The sequence below is a fragment of the Lucilia sericata genome, unplaced genomic scaffold (genome assembly GCF_015586225.1).
Source record: "Lucilia sericata isolate MDLA Ls3-8-SP2 unplaced genomic scaffold, ASM1558622v1 Contig000752F_arrow, whole genome shotgun sequence".
Taxonomy (NCBI): domain Eukaryota; kingdom Metazoa; phylum Arthropoda; class Insecta; order Diptera; family Calliphoridae; genus Lucilia; species Lucilia sericata.
Genome location: NW_023994749.1, coordinates 37,827 through 61,650, shown reverse-complemented (window position 1 = coordinate 61,650; position 23,824 = coordinate 37,827). Strand labels below are relative to the sequence as shown.

Genomic DNA, 23,824 nt, shown 5'->3' with positions numbered 1-23,824 from the left:
ATACCTACCATCAAACCGTATGCTGTAAATTAAAAGCTCTTAGGGGATTTTCTTTCGCATTAAACTTGTTTATGTTGAATTTCATAGCAGCACTAATATTTGTATATAAGCGTTAAAATCTTTTTCTGAAGGGGACATTATATGGAAGGAAGGGGCAATTATGGACCGATTCTCACAAAATTTGGTTAATAGTTTTCGATTCGTGTAAAATACGTCTGTATAGAATTGCATCTATGTGTTTTTAAGGCAGTAATGAACATTAAAGTAATCTTCTTTAGAATGCCTTATATGGGGTGTTAGGGCCAATTATGGACCGATCTTCATAAATTTTCTAAAGGGATTTTGGTTGCTATTAATTAATTAAATATGTCGTATTTTATCGCTATACCTATAGTTTTAAGCCAGTAATGAGTGTTAAAGTAGTTTTCTGAAGGGGGTCTTATGGACCGAGTAATATGCGTTAAAGCCAATTTCTGAAGAGAGCTTATATGGGGGGGGAGGGTCAATTATGGCCCGATCATCATAAAATTTTGCAAAAAGATATTGGTTTTATAAAACTTGTCTATGTCGAATTTCATCGCTATACTTAAATTTCTAAAATTTTTCGGGGGGCCACTTGTATGGGAGCTATACGAAAACGTGGACCGATATTGCCTATTTTCAATACCAAACAAACCTTACCTATAGAGAATATTTGCGGAAAATTTCAACCCTCTATCTCTTTTCGTTCGAACCCTCTCGTGCTTTCAACAGACAGACAAAGGGACGAACGGACAGACATGGCTAGATCGACTAAGAATTTAATATGGACCTAGAATATATTTACTTTTGTGGGTCTATGATAAATATTTCGATTTGTTACAAACGGAATGACAAAATCAATATACCCCCATTTTTTTTTATGGTGTGTATAAAATTGTTAATTAGGCAGAAAATATGCTGAAATTTGGTATAAGTTAGCTTTATGTATCTAGACTTTGATACTAACCACATAAAAGGTCCCCTTCACCAAAAAACTTTAACAATCATAAAAAGCTTAAAAATATTAGTATAGCCATGAAAATCGACAAAAGCATGTTTAATAGTAACATAAATTTCCCTACATAATTTTGTGAGGATCGAATCATATTTGACTTTAACACTCATAACTAGCTATATTCAACCTTAATAAGTTTTATAGCATTATCAAATTTCATAAGAATCGGTCTATATTATATCCAAGCGTCCATAAATAAGTTGCTTAAAAATCATGTATAGCGATGAAATTCTTCATATTCAAGTTTCACAGGATCAAAAACCCTTTTATAAGTTTATGTGGTTCGTTCATAGCTGACTCTATCATCTATATAAATCCTCTTTCAAAAAATAAATTTATTCTCAATTAATCATTAAAACATTTTAGTATTATGATACATTCGAAAAAAGGATTTTTTTCAAAACATGCTTATTTGAGCTCGGTCCGTTGCGATTCGGCATTGACGAATTTTTACCTGTATTTACATGTACAGTGTACATTTATATTTTATATGTATCCTAGCTATACCCAATGTGCTTTGCTACCCTAAAAGCAATATGAATAAAAAACCCACTTAACGATTTGGAAGATTCTTACTACATTGTTTTCCACATATTCAATTTTTACATATGAGAGATGCCACGCAAATTATTGCAAGTTTGCCAATTTTCCCGAACGTTAATTAAGATTTTAATGTAATCTATGAACAATTTTTATAATCTAATAGTTTACCAGATGTACGAAATTTTGTATTTAATTCATATGGGTGGTGCCAAGCCCCCCATTGAAAGTCCGCCCTTTATTCTCTAAATGTTCACATGAATGTCAAAGTTCTTCATGTAAAATTTGAAGATTCTAGCTCTAGATATATTTTTTTTATTTAATTCATATGGGGGCTCCAAATGAAAGTCCGCCTTTTTTCTCCAAAATGTTCAGATGAATATTAAAGTTCTTCGTGCAAAATTTGAAGAATCTAGTTCTATGAGTTTCCCAGATAAACCAAATTTTATATTTAATTCATATGGGAGGTGGCAAGCCCCCATTGAAAGTCCGCCCGTTATTCTCTAAATGTTCAGATGAGTGTCAAAGTTCTTCATGTAAAATTTTAAGATTCTAGCCCTAATAGTTTCTCAGATATACGAATTTTTCTATTTAATTCATATGGGCTCTCCAACCCCCTCCAGATGAAAGTCCGCCTTTTTTTCTCCAAAATGTTCTGATGAATATTAAAATTCTTCGTCAAAAATTTGAAGAATCTAGTTTTATTAGTTTCCCAGATAAACGAAATTCTGTATTGAAAGTCCGCCCGTTATTCTCAAAATGTAACGAACGAATTTATTATAACTTTACAAAAGCAAAAATTACATGGAGCTTTTAAAACAATTGGGAAAGTAAAATTTACATTACGGTAGAACACAATTTGCTCCATCACCAATGTCAATTGGATCGATTATGAAAAGGAAACACAATTTATGTATGAAAATCCTGAATCCAAAAGTCTGATTTAAGGGTGCTAAAATTTTAAAATTTTTAAGAAATTTTTTATGGTTCGAAAATAAATTTACGCATTTTTGTGGAAAAGTTAAAAAATCTGGAGAAAATTTCCCATTATAAAAAATTACTCAGCAAAATTTTTACCTATCCGGTTTTTGTTCGACGATAACCAAAAAATAACTGATTACAAATGTGATTACCCACATTTCTGGATTTAAAATCGGCTTTGCAGTAATTTTCTGTGTTTATTAGTCTATTCTCTTTCTCAATGCTCCATTAACAAGTTATTTGATGATACAAAAACAAAAAACAATATTTTTTCAAAAACTTCTAATATCGATTAGGATTAGAACCATTAACTAATTCCATATTAGACACATGCTCTAGACAATTGGTTACAAATCCTATTGAAAAAATTAATTAATATTGTAGATAACGATCACTCACTGTCAAGTAATTTATGAAATAACTACATCACTCATAACCAAAATTTGAAAATTTTTTACAGGGTAAATGTATAGTATTCCACAAATAATTATACATTTACATTTTTCTGCAAAAGTGATAGAAATTCTAATAGATTTTATTCCAGTAAACCAAAGTTTCGGTGTACCTTTACAAAGAGTTCTTTTATTAGACCTATTCTAAATAAAAAATTCCTTGAGTTATGTATGTAAAAACAGTATTGTGATTTTTGATTTTTTTTTGTGGTATGTTTCTTTGGTACAAAATAGTGTTTCTTTAAATTGCCGATTTTTAAAATGTAAGTTCCGATAAATGCCATTTTTTGGGAAAAAAAGCCGATATTTCTACAAATTTATCTGGCAGCCTTGTTCTTCAGTTAAATTTTTTTTTGTTTTTTGGTAGATATCCCACTCGAATCCCATTGTGGGACTATAAAGCACTTAAAGCAAATTGTATAAGCTTTCTTCTGAGCAAAAAAGGGAGTTTAAAAAAATATGTAAAAACAGTTTACAAAAAAATATTTTTTGTCAAAACAATGAAGAAATATCTAGTTCAACTCCCTTTAGAGTTTGGGAATTCCCGTAATTTTCAATTTCCCGGGAAACGGGAATGAAAAAATAAATTTCCCGGGAATTCCGGGAATTTATATAAAACTTAATTTTAAACTATAATAATAACATTTTTTAACAAAAAACTTATTACTTTTTTTATTAATTTAGCAATATCTAAAATATTCTCTATTTAGAGAACAAATCAAATTATTTTTTTAATTTTGCCAACGAAAAATTTTAATACATGATCTCAATATTTGGAGAGGACCTTGTATGGGAGCTATGACCAATTATGGACCAATCCGAAAAAATCTTCCATAATAATATTTCTGTATATGTGAGCAATACTTGTACCAAATTTTATATGGATATCTTAATTTAGTAATGAGTTATGTGCGTTTAAGTGATTTTCGGAAGGGGACTTTGTATAGAAGCTATGACCAATTATGGACCGATCGGAAAAAAACTTTCATAGTAATATTTCTGTGTATGTGAGCAATACTTGTACCAAACTTTATATGGATATTTTAATTTAGTAATGAGTTATGCGCGTTTAAGTGATTTTCGGAAAGGGTCCTTGTATGGGAGCTATGACCAATTATGGACAGATCGGAAAAAAATTTCATAGTAATATTTCTGTATTTGAGAGCAATACTTGTACCAAATTTTATATGGATATCTTAATTTAGTAATGAGTTATGCGCGTTTAAGTGATTTTCGAGAAGGGTCCTTGTATGGGAGCTATGACCAATTATGGACCGATCGGAAAAAAATTTCATAGTAATATTTCTGTATTTGAGAGCAATACTTGTACCAAATTTTATATGGATATCTTAATTTAGTAGTGAGTTATGTGCGTTTAAGTGATTTTCGGAAGGGGACTTTGTATAGGAGCTATGTCCAATTATGGAACGATCCAGAAAGTTTTTTCTCTCAATGAATTTCATTGACATAAGATTTAAATTTGTGAAGATATCAACATTCTGACAGAAGTTATTAACAAAAAACTCATTTTCCGGGATTATTTACTTTTATATGGGAGGTATATGAAATTATGGACCGATTCTGGCAATTTTCAGCAAGAATCAAGATCTTGTGTAAAAACGAATGTATGATGACTTTCATGAAATTATCTTGCATAGTTTTCGAGAAAATTACATCAGAATGTGTAAAAAATGCTTATTAGAGTTGTTTTAAATTTTGATTCATAACTTTTCCCCATGTGAACCGATTTTGCTCATTTGCAATACCAAACTGTACCGGATAATAATGAATATTTTGGGTGAATTCGGTTAAATTACATTGCTTCGTTTTAACATGAGCGTGACGGACGGACGTACGGACAGACGGACATAGCTAAATCGACTCAGAATTTCATAAGGACCCAGAATATATATACTTTGTTGGGTCTCAGATGAATATTTCTTGGTGTTACATCACCACTGATGGTGGTGGAGGGTATAAAAACATAACATTTTACACAAAATGTTTATAGAATACAAAAATTTTAAAATTCATGTTAACAACGTTAACAGAACGAACGTTTAAGTAATAGAATAAGGGTATAAAATTATTGATTTTTTAAATGTAATGAATTTATAATAATAATATTTATTTCTTTAATAAGTATGAGCTTTTCATTTTTTTTATATTCATGAAAAATTAATATATACGATTTTCTTTATAAGCACATTGTGGCATATACAAAAAATTGTGTTTATAATCACTTTAGCAATATAGTCCTCAATTTGTGTGAAATTAAGGGTTGTGACTATAAGCGAAAAGTACTGTATGACCAAAATATCCAACTTTGACCCCCTCTAAGTCCGATAGTGCTGGAAATTTGTATCTGGCCTACTATCCAATAGTACTGACCTTGGTGCAAATCCAAATCCATATACAAAATTTATTAAATTTCAAATAATTAAAAAATACCTTTTTAAATTTGTCCAGCTCACGAATGGTTATCGCTGTTATTGCTATAAAACAGAGCAAGGTAAATTCTAAGAGAGGTAACAACGCGATTTAAGTTTCCATGAAATTTGTTAGAGATATACATACTAGGGTGATCGACTCGGTATTTCAGTTTTGTTTTTTTCTAAATGTCGATTTTTCGAATGTCGATTAAGCCGGTTTTTTTACTTTTTAAAAACCGATTAAGAATACTTTTATTTGCTTTGTATTCAAAGATTACTTAAATTAAATTTTGTAGTAAATAATAATACAGTCGGTCTAAATTTTAAAAATATTGGAGTCCAGTAATTTTCTAATGCACCGTTGGTTAAACTCTTTTGACTTCCTTAATTAATTAACAAATTTTAAAATTTATTGGAATAACTATTTGATAAAACTTTATCAACCTTAAGATTATATTCCAATTACAATAATTACCTGGAGGCTAATCTATTATTGTATGTTGGAATGCCTATGAAAATTGTCTAAACAGGGATTTTAGAATAAGCTGGGATTACATAGTTGCTTCTATTTAACAGAAGTATCCCACTTTTTTCCAAATTTTATACCCTTCACACCATCAGTGGTGATAGAGGGTATATATAAGTTTGTCATTCCGTGTGTAACACCAAAAAATATTCATCTGAGACCCAACAAAGTATATATATTCAGGGTCCTTATGAAATTCTGAGTCGATTTAGCTATGCCCGTCTGTCTGTCTGGTTAAAGCACGCTCACGTTAAAACTAAGCAAATGAAATCAACCAAATTCACTGAGAATATTCATTGTTTTCCTAAGCAGTTTGGTACTGAAAATCAGCAAAATTGGTTCACACCGTAAAAAGTTATGAGTAAAAATTTCAGACTACCTAAAAAATTAAGTTTTTTTTCCCTAATTCTTGAGTAGTTTCCTCAGAAACTACCAAAGATAATTCGGCAAATTTTGTCACAGATTATTTTTTCCATCTATAGATTAATTATGTTTATAATTGTAACAATCGATCCAAAATTTTCCATAGCCCCCATACTAAGGTGCATATTCCCGGAAATTAATTAATCGTTAATAACGTCCTCAAATATATCGGTATCAACACAAAATTTTGTACATATTGACATTATATGAACAGGAATCAAAACTACGGACTTAGATCTGTATCGGTCCACAATTGGTCATAGCTCCCATATAAGGTCCTCTTTCGAAAGCTATCGGGATAAAATTCGACATGAATATGTTTTGTATATACATAAATCATTCTACGGAATTTTTTTCCGGTCATAATTGGTCATAGCTCCCATATAAGGTTCACATCCGAAAATCACTTAAACGAGCATAATTCATAGATAAATAAAGCTATCAGGATAAAATTCGACATGAATGTGTTTTGTGTGTATATGAATTACTCTACGAAATTTGTTCCGGATCGGTCCATAATCGGTCATAGCTCCCATATAAGGTCCACATCCGAAAATCACTCAAATGCGCATAATTCATTGATTAATAAAGCTATCATCATAGATATAAATCATTCAGTGAATTTTTCTCCGGATCAGTCCACAATTGGTACTAGCTCCCATATAAGGTCCACATCCCAAAATCACTTAAACAAGCTTAATTCATTGATAAATAAAGCTATCGGGATAAAATTCTGCATGATGTGTATAATATTAATTTTGAGTATAAATATTAATTACTTTACGATTTTTTTTTTTCGGATCGGTCCCATATAAGGTCCACATCCGAAAATCATTTAAATGAGCATAATTCATTGATAAATAAAGCTATCAGGTAAAACTCGACGTGAATTTGTTTTGTATATTTTTGTATATATAAATCATTCGTGAAAATTTTCCACATAGGTTCATAATTGGTTACATTCCCTATAAGACATTTTTTCAGCATCGGTCCATAACTAGCTCCCATATAAGGTTCACTTCCGAAAACCACTTAATGCCACATAATTTATTATTAAACTCGACATGAGTATGTTCTGTGTATAGATAAATCCTTTGATTATTTTTTTTTCGAATTGGTCCATTATTGGTCATTGTTCCCATATAAATTATCGGCAGGATCGGCACATAATAGGTCGAAGAATAATCGGTCGGTATCTGAAAATCACTTAATACAAATGTTTCTGGGCCTAATCAAAATTAGTTACATACATTCATGCATAAATAAGTTACAAAATGATAAATAGTATCTTACTTACGGAAACAAAACATGTGCCGGGTTTAACAGTTCTCCATAAGGGAAATAAAGTACTTTAATACTTAGTATGTATTTTAATACTTAAGTAAAATTTATTTCTTTGGTATAAATTATAAATTCGGCCCTATAACTTTAACCATTTATAACATATTTATATTGGGTTTTAATAAAAAGTAGTTTGCTGGTGGAGGGTATTTAAGATTCGGCAGAGCCAAATATAGCATTCTAACTTGTTTTAAATGAATTTTGTTATTTATAATAAAAAACCTGTTTACCTGTTTTTTCTGAATTTGAAAAATATCAACCGGTTTTTTGAAATGTGAACTATTAGAAAACCGGTTTTTGGAAAATGTCGAATAATCGATCACCCTAATACATACATATTGCACAGCCAGTACAAAAGTGATACAACTCAAAATTTTTTACAAACACAAAGAACCACATAACGTTTTTTCTTGAACAGTTAACAACAACAAAATACACTATTATTTTTTTTAGAGATAAACAAGTATCTTGTACATAGTTTAAGGCTTAAACTTAAGGCTTAAAGAATATAAAACTATAGTTGTGTTTTTTGTTGTTGTGTTTTTTTATAGAGACTAGAGACAAATGTCGACCGATTTTCGTAATATTTGTGAGAGTTATCTAAAAATATTTTGTGTTAAATTTAATAATTAAGTTTAAAAATTGCTTTCAGGAGACATTTTATAAAAGGCACATCGCGAATTAATATTATACATTCTTTAGTACCATCATTTTTTAAACGGAGACAGTAGCTTGACCGTTTACTTGATTGATTTCGATCGTTTTTGACAAAATTTGAGTAAAAAAGTATGCTTTTTATTTTGCAGAGCAAAATTTCCGATCACAAACTAATCGATTTTTACAGCAATAATCGATTAATGGTCGTAATCGAAGTCGATTTACCATTCCCTAATACATATACATAATGATCATTTCCAAGAACTTCGCTTGTCCAGCAAACAATGTATAATTATTAGGGTGATCGATTATTCGACATTTTTCAAAATCCGGTTTTCGAATAGTTCGAATAGTTAACATTTGAAAAATAACGGTTCATATTTTTCAAATTCAGAAAAAACGGGTTTTTCATTCTAATCTATTTTTATTTGAAAAAAATTAACGCTTATGTTGATAAATAAATAAAACATGGCCCGAACTGATTTCTTACAGTTTAAAAGATTATAACATTAGAATCTAATGATTAGATCTAGTCGTCTAATTTACTTTATTTCTTTAATGTAAACAAATAAGGAAAAAAGTGGGACACTTCTATTAAACATAAGGAACTATGTAATCCTAGCTTATTCTAAAATCCTTGCTTAGGCAATTTTCATAGGCATTTCAACACTTCCATAATATTTCAGACGCAAATTAGAAATACATATGTACTCTAGTTCCTGGACTCCAATATTTTTCAAATTTAGACGGGATGTATTATTATTTACTTCAAAATTTAATTGAAGTAATCTTTGAATACAAAGCAAATACAAGTATTCGAAACTGGTTTTCAAAAAGTAAAAAAACCGGGTTATTCGATATTCGAAAAATCAACATTTAGAAAAAACCGACACTGGCAAAGCAGAAAAACCGAGTTGATCACCCTAATAATTATACAAAAATGTGTTAATTTGTTTTACTTATTTAACAGTTTAGGATAATCTCTGAAAGAGCAATTTGTATTAAATATTAATATAAAAAACAAACAAACCATATTAAAAATATATCAAGTGTATTAATTGAAAAAAAAAAAACAATGACATTAGATGAGATGCAAAATGGTAACGTTGTGAATTCACTGAAGACAAATTCTAAAAATCACAATCTACAAATGGATAAAACAAATCTGACAAACGAACGAAATTTCCACCAAAATAACAACAATATTAATAACAATGAAAATAATGCAAATTTACAACAACAACAACATTCAAAACAGGTAAGTTTTTGTTTATTTTATTTGTTTATAACCAGAAATAAAAATGTTTATTTAAACTAAAAAACACACACATTATTCCCATCTATAAACAAAAAAAAAAACATTTAAATTTGTGAATTAAAATATTAGATGACGCCATTCCTATTGATATAATAATAGAAATTAAAATGAAAAACAAAGAATACTAGATTTAAAATATTAAAAAAAAGATGAGCAACTTTTAACCTGACAAGTCGGATAAATGTCGATTTTGCCATGAGTACCAATTACATCATCATGCGGATATTTAGAGCTCATAATTAAAATAAATTCAAGATAGTTCTACTACAATGAATTTAATTACGTTCTAGGTCAATGATTACCAAAAGAACTATGTTTATACAATGTATATTATACATACATAATTTTGACCAAATTTACGTATCGCTCATTTACTTTAAGAACGCATAACTCAAAATTCTGTTTTTATGAAACGTTTAGTACAAAATATAGGTAAATGTTTTAAAGTAAATGTTCCTGGCATGTGCATAACATATGTACATTACAAATCGTGTTCCATAACCTCTTTTTATTTCCTTTTTATTTGTATCTAAATATAAATATCTAAAATATTATACGAAATATATACATATAAGTCTAAATAAAAAATGTTCAAAGGAGTTCAGATAGCTATTTCTTCACTGTTTCCAAATATTTTTTTTTAATTTGTTTATATAATAAATATATATAAGCAACGTGTAACGTATAAAGCGTATACGTTGCGTTATATAAGAAAGCTTATACAATTTCCTTTGAGGGCTTTATAGTCGCTTAATTGGATGCGAGTAGGATATATATAAACAAGTTAGAATGCTATATTCGGCTATGCCGAATCTTAAATACCCTCCACCTGTAAGCTACTTTTTATGAAAACCCTTATAAATATTACTAGATACGTATTTAATAAATTTTGAAGGTTTAAATTGTGCTTCCGTGATGAGGGTGCTATCATATATACCTTTTATGGAGATATTGCCAATTATTGGCCAATCCGAACAAAATTTCACAGAATGATTAATCGATAAAAAACACACTGTGTCGGATTTTATCCGTAAATATATATAATTGAATGAAATATATTGGAAAAAGTGACTTATGGAAATAGGCCTTATATGATAAATAAGATCAATTATGCATTAATCCTAATTAAAAAAAAGATTTCTTATATACACAAAATATCCTTATTCCGATCATTTAGAAATCATATATACCTTTTATGGAGATATTGCCAATTATTGGCCAATCCGAACAAAATTTCACAGAATGATTAATCTATAAAAAACACACTGTGTCGGATTTTATCCGTAAATATATATAATTGAATGAAATATATTGGAAAAAGTGACTTATGGAAATAGGCCTTATATGATAAATAAGATCAATTATGCATTAATCCTAATTAAAAAAAAGATTTCTTATATACACAAAATATCCTTATTCCGATATCTTTATTTATCAATGAAATGTGCGATTTTCTGAAGTGGATCTTATATGACAGATATGAACAATTATGGACAGATCCTTAAAAAACTTATTTTTATAGCCTATTTATACACTACACCACTTTAAAGTAAACCAATCGGCTTAGAATCATTTTCTGAGTCGATTTGGCTATGTCCGTCAGTCTGTCTGTCCGTCCATGTAAACCTTGTAACCAAACTATAGGTCGCAATTTTGAAGATAATACAATAAAATTTGGTACATGATCTTCTATTGTTGGACGAAGATCGGTCCATTATTTCACCTAGCCCCCATACAAATGAACACCTGAATAGGGCTTGTAAGGCTGGTAATCAAACTTCAGGTCTCAATTTTGAAGATAATTCAATGAAATTTGGCACATGATCTTCTATGGTACCTGAAAGGAAGCCTATTGAAAATGGTTAAGATCGGTCCATTCTTTCACCTAGCCCCCATACAACTGAACCCCTGAATATGGCTTGTAAAGCTTGTAATCAAACTTCAGGTCTCAATTTGAAGATAATTCAATGAAATTTGGCACATCATATTCTATGGTACCGGAGACGAAGCCTATTGAAAATGATTAACATTGGTTCATTATTTCACGTAGCCCCCTTACAACTAAACCCGACGAATAGGGCTTTTAAGTTCATAATTATGTTCAATTTCTCGTGTCTCGACAAAAAGCTGCAAAACCAAGTTCTATACTAGCCTCGATGACTATCATGAATTTTATAATTATAGGGTCTCATTTGACTAATACCCCTATACAAAACCCCCTTCAAAATTTGACTTAAATGTCCACAATTTTATTCAACAATAAACGGCTTAAGTATATCTGAGCCAAGGTACAATTCTATTATGAAAACTAAATCACATTTTATTTTTGTAACAGGTGTAGGGTATTATATGGTCGGCCTCGCCCGACTATAATTTCTTACTTGTTTTAAAATATCTTTATTTCTTAATTGGATATTTGCATTTAAGCGATTTTCGTAAGTGGTCCTTATTTGGGGGCTGTGAATAATTATGGACCGATCCGGAAAACATTTCGCAGGGTGTTTCATATCTACTATAAACACATTCATGACTAATATTATACCGATATCTTAATTCAGTTATGAAATATGTGCGTTTACGTAGTTATCGGAAATGGGCCTTATATGGGATCTGTGCCCAATTATGGACGGATCCAAAATACATTTTGCAGAGTGATATATGTATATGTATACACAATACATATTTATGTTGAATATTATTTCAATATCTTTGTTTCTAAATTAGTTATGTGCATTTAAGTAATTTTCTGAAGTTGACCTTACATGGGAGCTGTGACCAATTATGGGCAGAGCCGGAAAAAATTTCGCAGGGTGTTTTATATCTACTTTAAACACATTCATGATGAATTTTATACATTCATTCAGTAATGTAATATGTGCGATTACGTGGTTATCGGAAATGGGCCTTATATGGGAGCTATGCCCAATTATGGACCAATCCGAAAAATATCAATATCAATAAAAATATCCAAAGTGATATATGTATACACAAAACATATTTATGTTGAATATTATTCCAATATCTTTATTTCTTAATTAGTTATTTGTATTTAAGTATTTTTCGCAAGTGGATCATATATGGGAGCTGTGACCGATAATCGAGAGTATGTACCTTTGTATGGGGCTATGAGAAATTTTGAACATTTTTGATCTATGGGTAAAGAAAATAAGGTGTGACAAAATTCATTCCATTATCTTTAGTAGTTTCTGAGAAAACTACTCAAGAATTAGGAATAAAAAAACTTAATATTTTTCGAGATAGTCTGAAATTTTTACTCATAACTTTTTACGTTGTCGACCGATTTGGCTGATTTTCAATACCAAACTGCTTAGGACAATAGTGAATATTTTCAGTGAATTTGTATATATATACTTTGTTGGGTCTCAAATGAATATTTCTTGGTGTTACACACGGAATGACAAACTTATATATACCCTCTATCACCACTGATGGTGGTGGAGGGTATAAAAAATATTTTTTAACTCAAGAATAAGTTTTTTTAATGGACGTTTTTGTTGTTTTTTTTTTTGCACAAAAAAAAACTTTGGCCATATCCTTTAAAAGCTTTGTGGGATGCAAGGGGCTTATGTAAAAAACTAATAGGTTAGGTTGATAGGAGGATGTATACTACATCAAATCCGAAGAAATACACCTAGGCCACTACCGGGCCTGTTGTGCGCTCCAATTTATGAAAAAAAAAATTGTTCACAGAATGTATTATTTTTCCATGTTCAGAAACTCAGTTTCCTGGACGTAACTCCTAAGAATCTTCCAATCGGTGTTGGTTAAGAATGTTATTTCTGGAATAACATCACTTCCAAGATACTTGGATCTAACTTCGACGAATGCCTGACAATGGCAAAGAAAGTACTCCAGAGTTTCACTGTCCATGCTCTACATTCGTCTGAATCCGCACGTCCAATTTTGTATAGATATGCACGTAATCCTGTGTGTCCACTCAGAATACGTACCATCATACTAACCTCAGACTTGCTCATTTTGAGGAGATTTCTCGTCTTGCTCTCATCAGGGTCACCCCATAGAATCTTTGTGGTTCTACCGTTTCATTATTCCAAGAGGCCTTATGGGATTCTCTCATCCATATTTTTAATTCAGCTTTTGTTGCGTCGAATGGTTTTGCGTTTGTCAGGTTAACTACATCGAGCTCTCTTCCCTTTAAAGCTATTACATTCGCCCCTTCGTTGCCGACTACTCCCGAGTGGCCTGGTACCCATATGATGTGAACCTTACCTCTTGGAGAGTATTCAGTTAAAGCTTTCTTACAATCCAATACGGTCTTAGATTTAATTCTATCACCTGATATCGCCCTAATTGCCTTCTGGCTGTCGGTAAATATATTAAGCCTTGTGGGCGCCATATTTGTTCTAATCCAATTTACATATTTTGTTATTGCTCGTACTTCTGCCTGGAAGCTTGTGTAATGATTAGGTAAACGGTGGTATATTTCTGTTTCTGGGTCTTCAATATAGAACCCAAGGCCCACTTTGTCCCCTAATTTAGAGCCATCCGTGTAGCAACGGATTCCTACTGGTATTTGCTCTAATGTTCCGCTTGACCAAGACATTCTATCTGGGATTAGCGTTTCAAAGTTTCCGACATATTCTGTGTCTGGTATGCGATCAGGTACATCCGATAAATGTGTATAACCTTCCAATGTGTCCAGTACACATTGATGACGTGTCCTATAACCGTTTTTGGCCAGTTCGCCTAAAGTAAAGAGCCGTTCGGCTGTAAGCGCCGCCTCATATCTTAAATGTGTTTCAATGGGTGGAATATCTAGCAACGTTTCCAGAGCCTTGGTTGTAGTAGTAGTACAGTAGTAGTACACATGGCACCACTTATACCCATGCAGCTTGTACGCTGAACTCCCTGTAGTAGTTTGATATTACACTTTTTGTCCAAAGCAGTCCACCAGATTATTGAAGCATAAGCTAGAATTGGTCTAATTACACTTTTATAAAGCCAATTTGTCATAGTAGGACTAAGACCCCATTTCATGCCTATGGTTCTCCTACATATCGCCCAGCACCGATGTGCCTTGTTGATCCTATCCTCTATGTGGTGTCTCCATTTTAATTTCCGGTCAAGTATTACACCTAAAGGTATTTTTAGACTACAATACTGAGTATTAATACTTGTCAAAAATGTTTGTATCATAATACAATTTACTAGTCTAAATATAATTTGTAATTTGATTTTCAAAAATATTACTGATTTTTTTGGCATACGGTCGGTATTCATAAATTTTTTAAAACAATTCAAAAACTTTTTATTTTCAAACGTATTCGGGATGTATTTTATAAATGCAATAAAAAACAAACAAAAATTGTAAAATACATTAAAAATAAGAACGAAAAGTGCATAAATAATTGAAAATTGGATAAAAAATATTACAAATATTATAGTGTAAACATAAAATGTATTTTTCGGATTGATTTTTTGAAAATGCGAATTATTTTCATAATATTTTTAATTTGAAGTGTGTTAATACTCAGTATTGTAGTCTGAAAATACCTTAAGTACTTAATTTTGCCTGTCGCCGGTATCTTCTTGTCCAGGAAGCAAGGTTCAGTATATGTAGAAGTTTTTGTCTTTCTTGTGAAAAGACAGATTTCCGTCTCCGCCGGGTTAACATTGAGGCCTCTCGGTTGAGCCCAGCCCAAGGCCGTATTCAGAGCCTCCTCAGCTCTTCTACACAAGTAATTTGGATCTTTTCCCTTTAAAAGTATTACGACATCGTCTGCATAGCAGACAGGTCTAAGTCCTTTCTTTAGGGTCCTTAGGAGGTTATTAATCGTGGTAACCCAGAGTAAAGGTGACAAAATGCCACCCTGTGGTATACCGCGAAATACCTCTTTCCTGATAGTTATATCGTACATCTCGCAGCTTATCCATCTGTTCCTTAGCATGTGGTTGATCCAGTTACGGAGCACCCGGTCAACATAAAACTGGTCTAGGGATTGGATAAGAGTATCAGTGTGCACGTTATTGAAGGCGCCTTCGATGTCAATACATACCGCCAGTGTATATAGTTTGCTATCAAAGGATGCACCTATGTAGTGGTGCTCGTCCGAAACTCTCCAATCCTGAATTTCGTTTATAAGCTCTTTTGAACATATAGTTATATCTAATACTTCTTCTCTGATTCTATTGACGAAGGTAGCTTTATTACCTAAGTTCAATGTTATCAAGTCTTTAGTATTAAGGAAATCCATGAGGGCTTGTCCCCTGCGATTGGTTTTTGTACTACCCCAAGCTACATGGTGCGAGTTGGCATCACAACCTATTACAATTTTCTTATTTTTTCTTTGTGCCTCTTCAACCAGTTTCATCAGATCCGACGTTGGTGGTAGTGTCGGAGAATCGAAAGGCAGGTAAACAGATGCAAGGAATATGTTGCCGCGACCTTGCTTCAGCACCGTTGCATCCGATGTTGATAATCCTGCTCAGAGGAGAAAACATAAGTTCTTGTGACATAAGATACATGTTCTCGGGCGAGATCCTGTATCAGTGTCCTTGCCGGGGCCGGTTTTGACAGCCCTTTCAATCGGCGCCTTCCCAATTTTGGAAAGGGCCACTACACTTTCTTCTGGCGAGTTAATGGTAAATTCCTCGATTTGAGGATTTGACTCCTCAACGTTATCAGTAGTGGGTACTGATGCTGTGGTCTTAGGTTTTTAGTGTCCTTTTCGAGGCCCTTCCAATCGGCACCTTCCCACTTTTGAATATGACAGCTTTAGAGGCGAAGTAAGCCCTACCTTTATTCTTGGCAAGACTAGCCATGGATTTCTGGTCGATACCTATTACAAATAAAGTTCCCTCGGGTTCTTCTTTCCTGTAAAAGACATCCCATTTTTCCACGGCCAGCTCAGCATTTTGACGTGTCCCACAGAACATGAATTCGAAATGTGACAAAAAACAAGTAAGAGTGCTATATTCGAATCTTAAATACCCTCCACCAGCTAATTTTATATTAATATTTTTTTAATTGATCAAATATTTGCAGAAATAAGATTTCTCATGTCATAAATAAAACAACCCCAAGATTTAAACAGCTTAAATCTGTTACAATTGCAAGATTTATTGAACATTACAAACGCCATTTTCTTTCATAAATTTAAAGCGCCCTAAGATATGCTTTAGCGATATTTAATAATTTGTGTGAAAGATTTAAGGAAATTCAAATTTTCGGGGCAGGACCTAGTGTAAGGATATGACCAATTATGGACCGATCGTAAAAAATCTTTAAGTAACATTTCTGTATATAGAAGCTATATTTCAGTCAAATTTTGTATCTATATTGTAATTTAGTAATAAGTAATGTGTGTTTAAGAGATTTTCGGATGGGAACCTTGTATGGGACCGATCGAACCCATATTATGAACCGATCGTATGGGAGCTATGACCAATTATGTACCGATTCAGAAAAAATGTTCTCTGCATGAATTCTATTGACATAGAATTTTAATTTGTAAAATTGTTTGAAGATATCAACATTCTGACGGAAGTTGTTAACAATAATCTCATTTTCCGGCAGGTATAAGAAATTATGTATTGCTTCCGGCAGTTTTCAACAAGAATAAAGTTCTCGTATAAAAACAAATGTGTGATGATTTTCATGTAATTATATTAAATAGTTTTCGTGAAAATTGCAGCGGAATGTGTAAAAAATGCTTATTTTTTTCTGAGTTGTTTTAAATTTTGATTCATAACTTTTCCCGATGTGAACCGATTTTGCTCATTTTCAACACCAAACTGCTTAGGACGATAGGGAATATTCTCGCCAAATTTTAATAATTTAGTTCACTTCGTTTTTACGTGAGCGTGTTTTACACAGACAGACAGACGTACGGACGGACATAGCTAAATCGACTCAGAATTTCATAAGGACCCAGAATATATATACTTTGTTGGGTCTCAGATTAATATTTCTTGGTGTTACACACGGAATGACAAACTTATATATACCCTCTATCACCACTCATGGTGGTGGATGGTATAATAATCAAAATGATTTATCTATACACAGAACATACTCATGTCGAGTTAATAATAAATTATGTGGTATTAAGTGGTTTTCAGAAGTGAACCTTATATGGGAGCTAGTTATGGACCGATGCCTAACAAATTCCTTATATGGAATGTAAACAATTATGGACCGATGTGGAAAATTTTCACTAATCTATATATATATATATATAAATAAAAATCAATTGTCGTTCGTTGGTAATTGCATCAGTTGAGAACGGCTAGACCGATTTGGACAATTTTTTTACTGAAATGTTCGTCATAGTCCAACTTAGGTTTTTACGGAAAGAAAAATTGACAACGCCCACTTTTACGCACACTTTTTTCGATTTATCTAAAATCGGAAAACGGCTGCACCGATTTGGCTAAATTTTTTAAAACATGTTCGTAGTAATCAAATTTAAAGTTTTACTGAAAGAATAATTGACCACGCCCACTTTTTTTAAAGCATTACAGTTGCACTTTATTTTGGTGTATAATTTGTGAATTTTTACAAAAATTGGATAGATCAGTATATTTATTGGTACAGGTTCAAAAATGCGGTAATTTAAGGCTCCGATATGGTTGCAAATAACTTTTATAGTTTTCATGTTATAACAGTCGTTTATATATCTTTTTATTGCATTATAGTTGCCATTTGCTTTCGTATATAATTTATTCCATAATATATTTTTAGAAAATGGCCAATTGGATAGATCGATAGAATTATTTTCACAGCTTTAAAAACGCGGTAGTTTGAGGTTCCGATATGGTTGCAAATAACATTGACAGTTTTCATGCTATGACAGTAATTTGTGCATCATTTTAAAGCATTATGATTGCACTTTAATATGGTATATAATTTGTTGCATAATGTGTGTTTTTACAAATTGGTCAATTTGATAGATCGGTAGAATTATTGTTCTATGTTTAATAAACGCTGTAATCTGAGGTTCCGATATGGTTGCAATTAACTTTGGCAGTTTTCGTGCTAGGACAGTCATTTATGCACCATTTTAAAGCATTAAAATTGCTATTTGGTTTGGTACATAATTTATTGCATAATGTATTTTTAGAAAATGGACAATTGGATAGATCGGTAGAATTATTTTCCCAGGTTTAAAAAAGCGGTAATTTGAGGTTCCGATATGGTTGCGAATAACTTTGACAGTTTTCATGCTATGACAATCATTTATGCATCATTTTCATGCATTACGATTGTACTTTAACTTGGTATATCATTTGTGGCAAAATGTGTTCTTCTAAAAAATTGAAAATTTCATGGATCGGTAGAATTGTTGTTCTATGTTTAAAAACGCTGTGATTTGAGGTTCCGATATGGTTGCAAATAACTTTGACAGTTTTCATGCCAGGACAATCGTTTATGCATCATTTCAAAGCATTACAGTTGCACTTTGTTTTGGTGTATAATTTGTGGCATAATTAATTTTTACAAAAATTGGATAGATCGGTATATTTATTGGTACAGGTTTAGAAATGCGGTAATTTAGGGCTCCGATATGGTTGCAAATATCCTTTATAGTTTTCATGTTATAGCAGTCGTTTATATACCTTTTTATTGCATTATAGTTGCCATTTGTTTTGGTATATAATTTATTCTTCTTATTCTTATCTTCTTCTTCTATTCTATATAAAAATCAATTGTCGTTCGTTGGTAATTGCATCAGTTGAGAACGGCTAGACCGATTTGGACAATTTTTTTACTGAAATGTTCGTCATAGTCCAACTTAGGTTTTTACGGAAAGAAAAATTGACAACGCCCACTTTTAAGCACACTTTATTCGATTTATCTAAAATCGGAAAACAGCTGCACCGATTTGGCTAAATTTTTTATTTAAATGGTCGTAGTAATCTAATTTAAGTTTTTACTGAAAGAAAAATTTACCACGCCCACTTTTTTCGATTTATCTAAAATCGGAAAACGGCTACACCGATTTGTCAAAATTTTTAAAACATGTTCGTAGTAATCAAATTTAAAGTTTTACTGAAAGAATAATTGACCACGCCCACTTTTACGCTCACTTTTTTCGATTTATCTAAAATCACAAATCGAACATAAACATTTTTTCTAATTTGGACAGGACAACGTCTGTCGGGCCAGCTAGTGATTTATATATATACATATATACAAAACAAATTCACGTAGAGTTCTTCCCTGATAGCTTTATTAATCAATGAATTATGCACATTTGAGCGATTTTCGGATGTGAACCTTATATGGGAGCTATGACCAATTATGGGCTGATCCGGAAAAAAAATTCCGTAGAATGATTTATGTATATACAAAACATATGCATGTCGAATTTTATCCCGATAGCTTTATTTATCAATAAAATATGTTCATTTAAGTGATTTTTGAAAGTGGACCTTATATGGAAGCTATGACCAATTGTGGACCGATACAGATCTAAGTTAGTAGTCTTGATTCCTGTTCATAGAATGTCAATATGTACAAAATTTTGTGTTGATATTTGAGGAAGTTATTAACGATAAATTAATTTCCGGGAATATGTACCTTTGTATGGGGGCTATGGGAAATTTTGGATCGATTGTTATAATTTTAAACGTAATTAATCTATAGATGGAAAAAATAATCTGTGACAAAATTTGTCGATTTATCTTTGGTAGTTTCTGAGAAAAGTACTCAAGAATTAGGGAAAAAAAACTTAATTTTTTTAGGTATTCTAAAGTTTTTACTCATAACTTTTTACGTTTTGAACCGATTTTGCTGATTTTCAATACCAAACTGCTTAGGAAAACAATGAATATTGTCAGTGAATTTGGTTGATTTGATTTGCTTAGTTTTAACCTGTTTTAACCAGACAGACAGGCGGACATAGCTAAATCGAATCAGAATTTCATAAGGATCCAGAATATATGTACTTTGTTGGGTCTCAGATGAATATTTTATAAAAAAAAATATTCAAGTCGAATTTTACTCCAATAGATTTATTTATTAATGAAATATGTGGGTTTATGTGATTTTCGGATGTCAACTTTATATAGGGCTATGACCAATTAAGGGCCTCTCCGGAAAAATTTCGTAGAGTAATTCATATGTATGTACACAAAACATATTTGTGTCGCATTTTATCAAGATATCTTTATTTGATAATGAAATATGTGCGTTAAAGTGATTTTTTGAAGTGGACCTTATATGGGAGCTATTACCAATTATAGACCGATCCGGAAAAAATTTAGTAGAAAGATTTATATTATGCACACAAAACATATTCAATTTGTACTTTATCCCGATACCTTTATTATGCAAAGAAATATATGCGTTTAAGTGATTTTCGGAAGTGTACCTTATATGGGAGCTGAGACCAATTACGGGTCTATCCGGAAAAAATTTCGTAGAATGATTTATATATAGACAAAACATACTTGTGTCGAATTTTATCAAGATAGCTTTATTTGACAATGAAATATGTGAGTTTAAATGATTTTCGGAAGTGGAGCTATGACCAATAATGGACTGATCAGGGAAAAAAATTTTAGAATGATTTATATCTACACAGGACATATTCAAACTGAATTTTATACAGATAGCTTTAGAATTCAGTAAAATATATGCGTTTAAGTGATTTTCGGAAGTGGACCTTATATGGGAGCTATCACAAATTATAGTCCTATCCGGAAAAAATTTCGTAGAGTGATTCACATATAGACGAAACATATTTTTGTCAAATTTTATCAAGATAGCCTTATTTGACAATTAAATATGCGCGTTTAAGTGATTTTCGGAAGTGAGCCTTATATGGGAGCTATAACAAATAATGGACCGATCCGAAAAGAAATTCTGTAGAATGATTTGTATGTACACAAAACATATTCACCTCGAATTTTATCACAATACCTTTATTTCTCAATGAAATATGTGCGTTTAGGTGATTTTCGGAAGTGGGCCTTATATGGGAGCTATGATCAATTGTGAACCGACTGAGATCTACTTTATATGATTTTAGTTTATATTATATTTGCATGTACAAAATTTTGTTAATACCGATATATTTGAGGGAGTAATTAAAGATAAACTAATTTCCGGGAATATACACCTTTGTATGGGGGCTATGGGAAATATTGGATCAAAAAATGTAATTTTTTCGAGGTAGTCTGAAATTTTTACTCATAATTTCGTGAATTTCTATTGCTTCGTTTTATCGTGAGCGCGTTTTACATAAACAGACGGACGGACATAGGTAAGTCGACCCAGAATTTCATAAGGATCAAGAATATATATACTTTTTTGGGTCTTAAATGAATATTTCTCATGGGTATTTATGGACAATAGATAAGGCTATTAAACGGTAAAAAATAAGATCAATATTTCTTACAGTTTAGTTGTAATATTTTAGAGAATATGTATTAATTCTCTGGTGTTGTACATTTTGTCATATTCAAAATTGGGACAATTGGGCTATTCATATGCCTGATAAGGAGGTGATAACCATGATTGAGGTTATCCAAATAAACCTCCATCGGAGCGAGACAGCTACCAACGCTCTGATGGCTAAAATTAACACAGGTAAAATACATATAGCCTTAATCCAGGAACCTTGGACGATTCGCAACAAGGTTTCTGGATTAAATCACGCAAATTTCCAACTTTTCTACGCTGATACAGGATCTCGCTCGAGAACATGTATCTTATGTCACAAGAACTTATGTTTTCTCCTCTCAACAGGATTATCAACATCGCATGCAACGGTGCTGAAGCAAGGTCGTGAAAAACATATTCCTAGCATCTGTTTACCTGCCCTTCGATTCTCCGACACTACCACCAACGTCGGATCTGATGAAACAGGTTGAAGAGGCTCAAAGGAAAAATAAGAAAATTGTAATAGGTTGTGATGTCAGCTTGGGGTAGTACAAAAACCAATCGCAGGGGACAAGCCCTCATGGATTTCCTTAATACTAAAGACTTGATAACATTGAACTTAGGTAATAGAGCTACCTTCGTCAATAGAATCAGAGAAGAAGTATTAGTTTCGGACGAGCACTCCTTTTCTGACCATCGGTACATAAAATTCAAAATAAGGCCACCACCAAAGCCGATAAAGTTTCGGAATAAGTCTAAAACTAATTAAACAATGTTCGGGACCTTACTAAAGAACCGTTTAGGTCAGGACACTTTTCAATCTCAACATAAAGAGAATATAGATGCCAAAGTGGAAACGTTCACAAGTGCCCTGGTTGAATCATTCGAGGACAGCTGCCCTCTGCGAAAGCGGAGATCTGCCCAGGAGAAACCCTGGGTAACTGGGGAGATCCGGAACCTTGGGAAGACTCTTCGCAAACTATTTAACCGAGCACGGTGTAAAAAGACCGCAGTATACTGGGATGAGTATCGTAATAAATAATATCGTAATAAAATCGTTCGAAAAGCCAAACGAGACTCCTGGAAACTTTTCTGTGAACAGGTAGATAGCGTAAATGACGTATCGAAGATAAAAAAATTCCTATCCAAAACTCATGTCCAACCGGAATCTATGATCGATGACACCGGCAGGAGGCTGGAGGATATGGAGGAGACAATGAAACTCCTAATGGACTCTCATTTCCCAACCGGTATATCGAATAACATAGATGAACCGATATTGAAACACGGAAATTGTTATTACATCTGACATGGTTAAAGGGGCAATCAAGAGCTTTGCTCCATATAAAGCTGCCGGGCCGGATGGCATTTTCCCGGCACTTTTGCAGATGGAGGCGGGACTGGTTTCAGTACATCTGTCACAGATGTTACTGCATGCTTAAAATTTACATATACGCCAGTTAAATGGCAGGATGCAAGGGTAATATTTATACCCAAACCAGGGAAACCTAGCTATGCGACACCTAAGTCCTATCGACCGATAAGTCTTACCTCCTTCCTACTTAAAACCTTGGAACGGATAGTCGATGGCATGGTTAAAAGCAGTATACCATACAAAGACCTTAAATATAAGCAGCATGCTTATGTAAAGGGACGATCGGTGGAAACCGCTTTAAACGAAGTCGTCCACTACATAGGTGAATCTTTCGATAGCAAACTGTATACACTGGCGGTATGCATTGACATCG

General features: G+C 32.3%; 1 protein-coding gene across 4 annotated transcripts in view; it reads left to right on the top strand.

The window, feature by feature from the left end:
- Positions 1-23,824, top strand: part of LOC119607810 (myb-like protein D) — a 95,103-nt gene that overhangs the window by 38,634 nt on the left and 32,645 nt on the right. For all 4 annotated transcript variants that reach the window (XM_037961915.1, XM_037961914.1, XM_037961913.1 and 1 more), the window contains exon 2: positions 9,359-9,646. In XM_037961915.1, coding sequence (XP_037817843.1) covers positions 9,464-9,646 — 183 coding nt within the window. In that variant the 5' untranslated portion in view covers positions 9,359-9,463. The remainder of the gene's footprint in view (positions 1-9,358; positions 9,647-23,824) is intronic.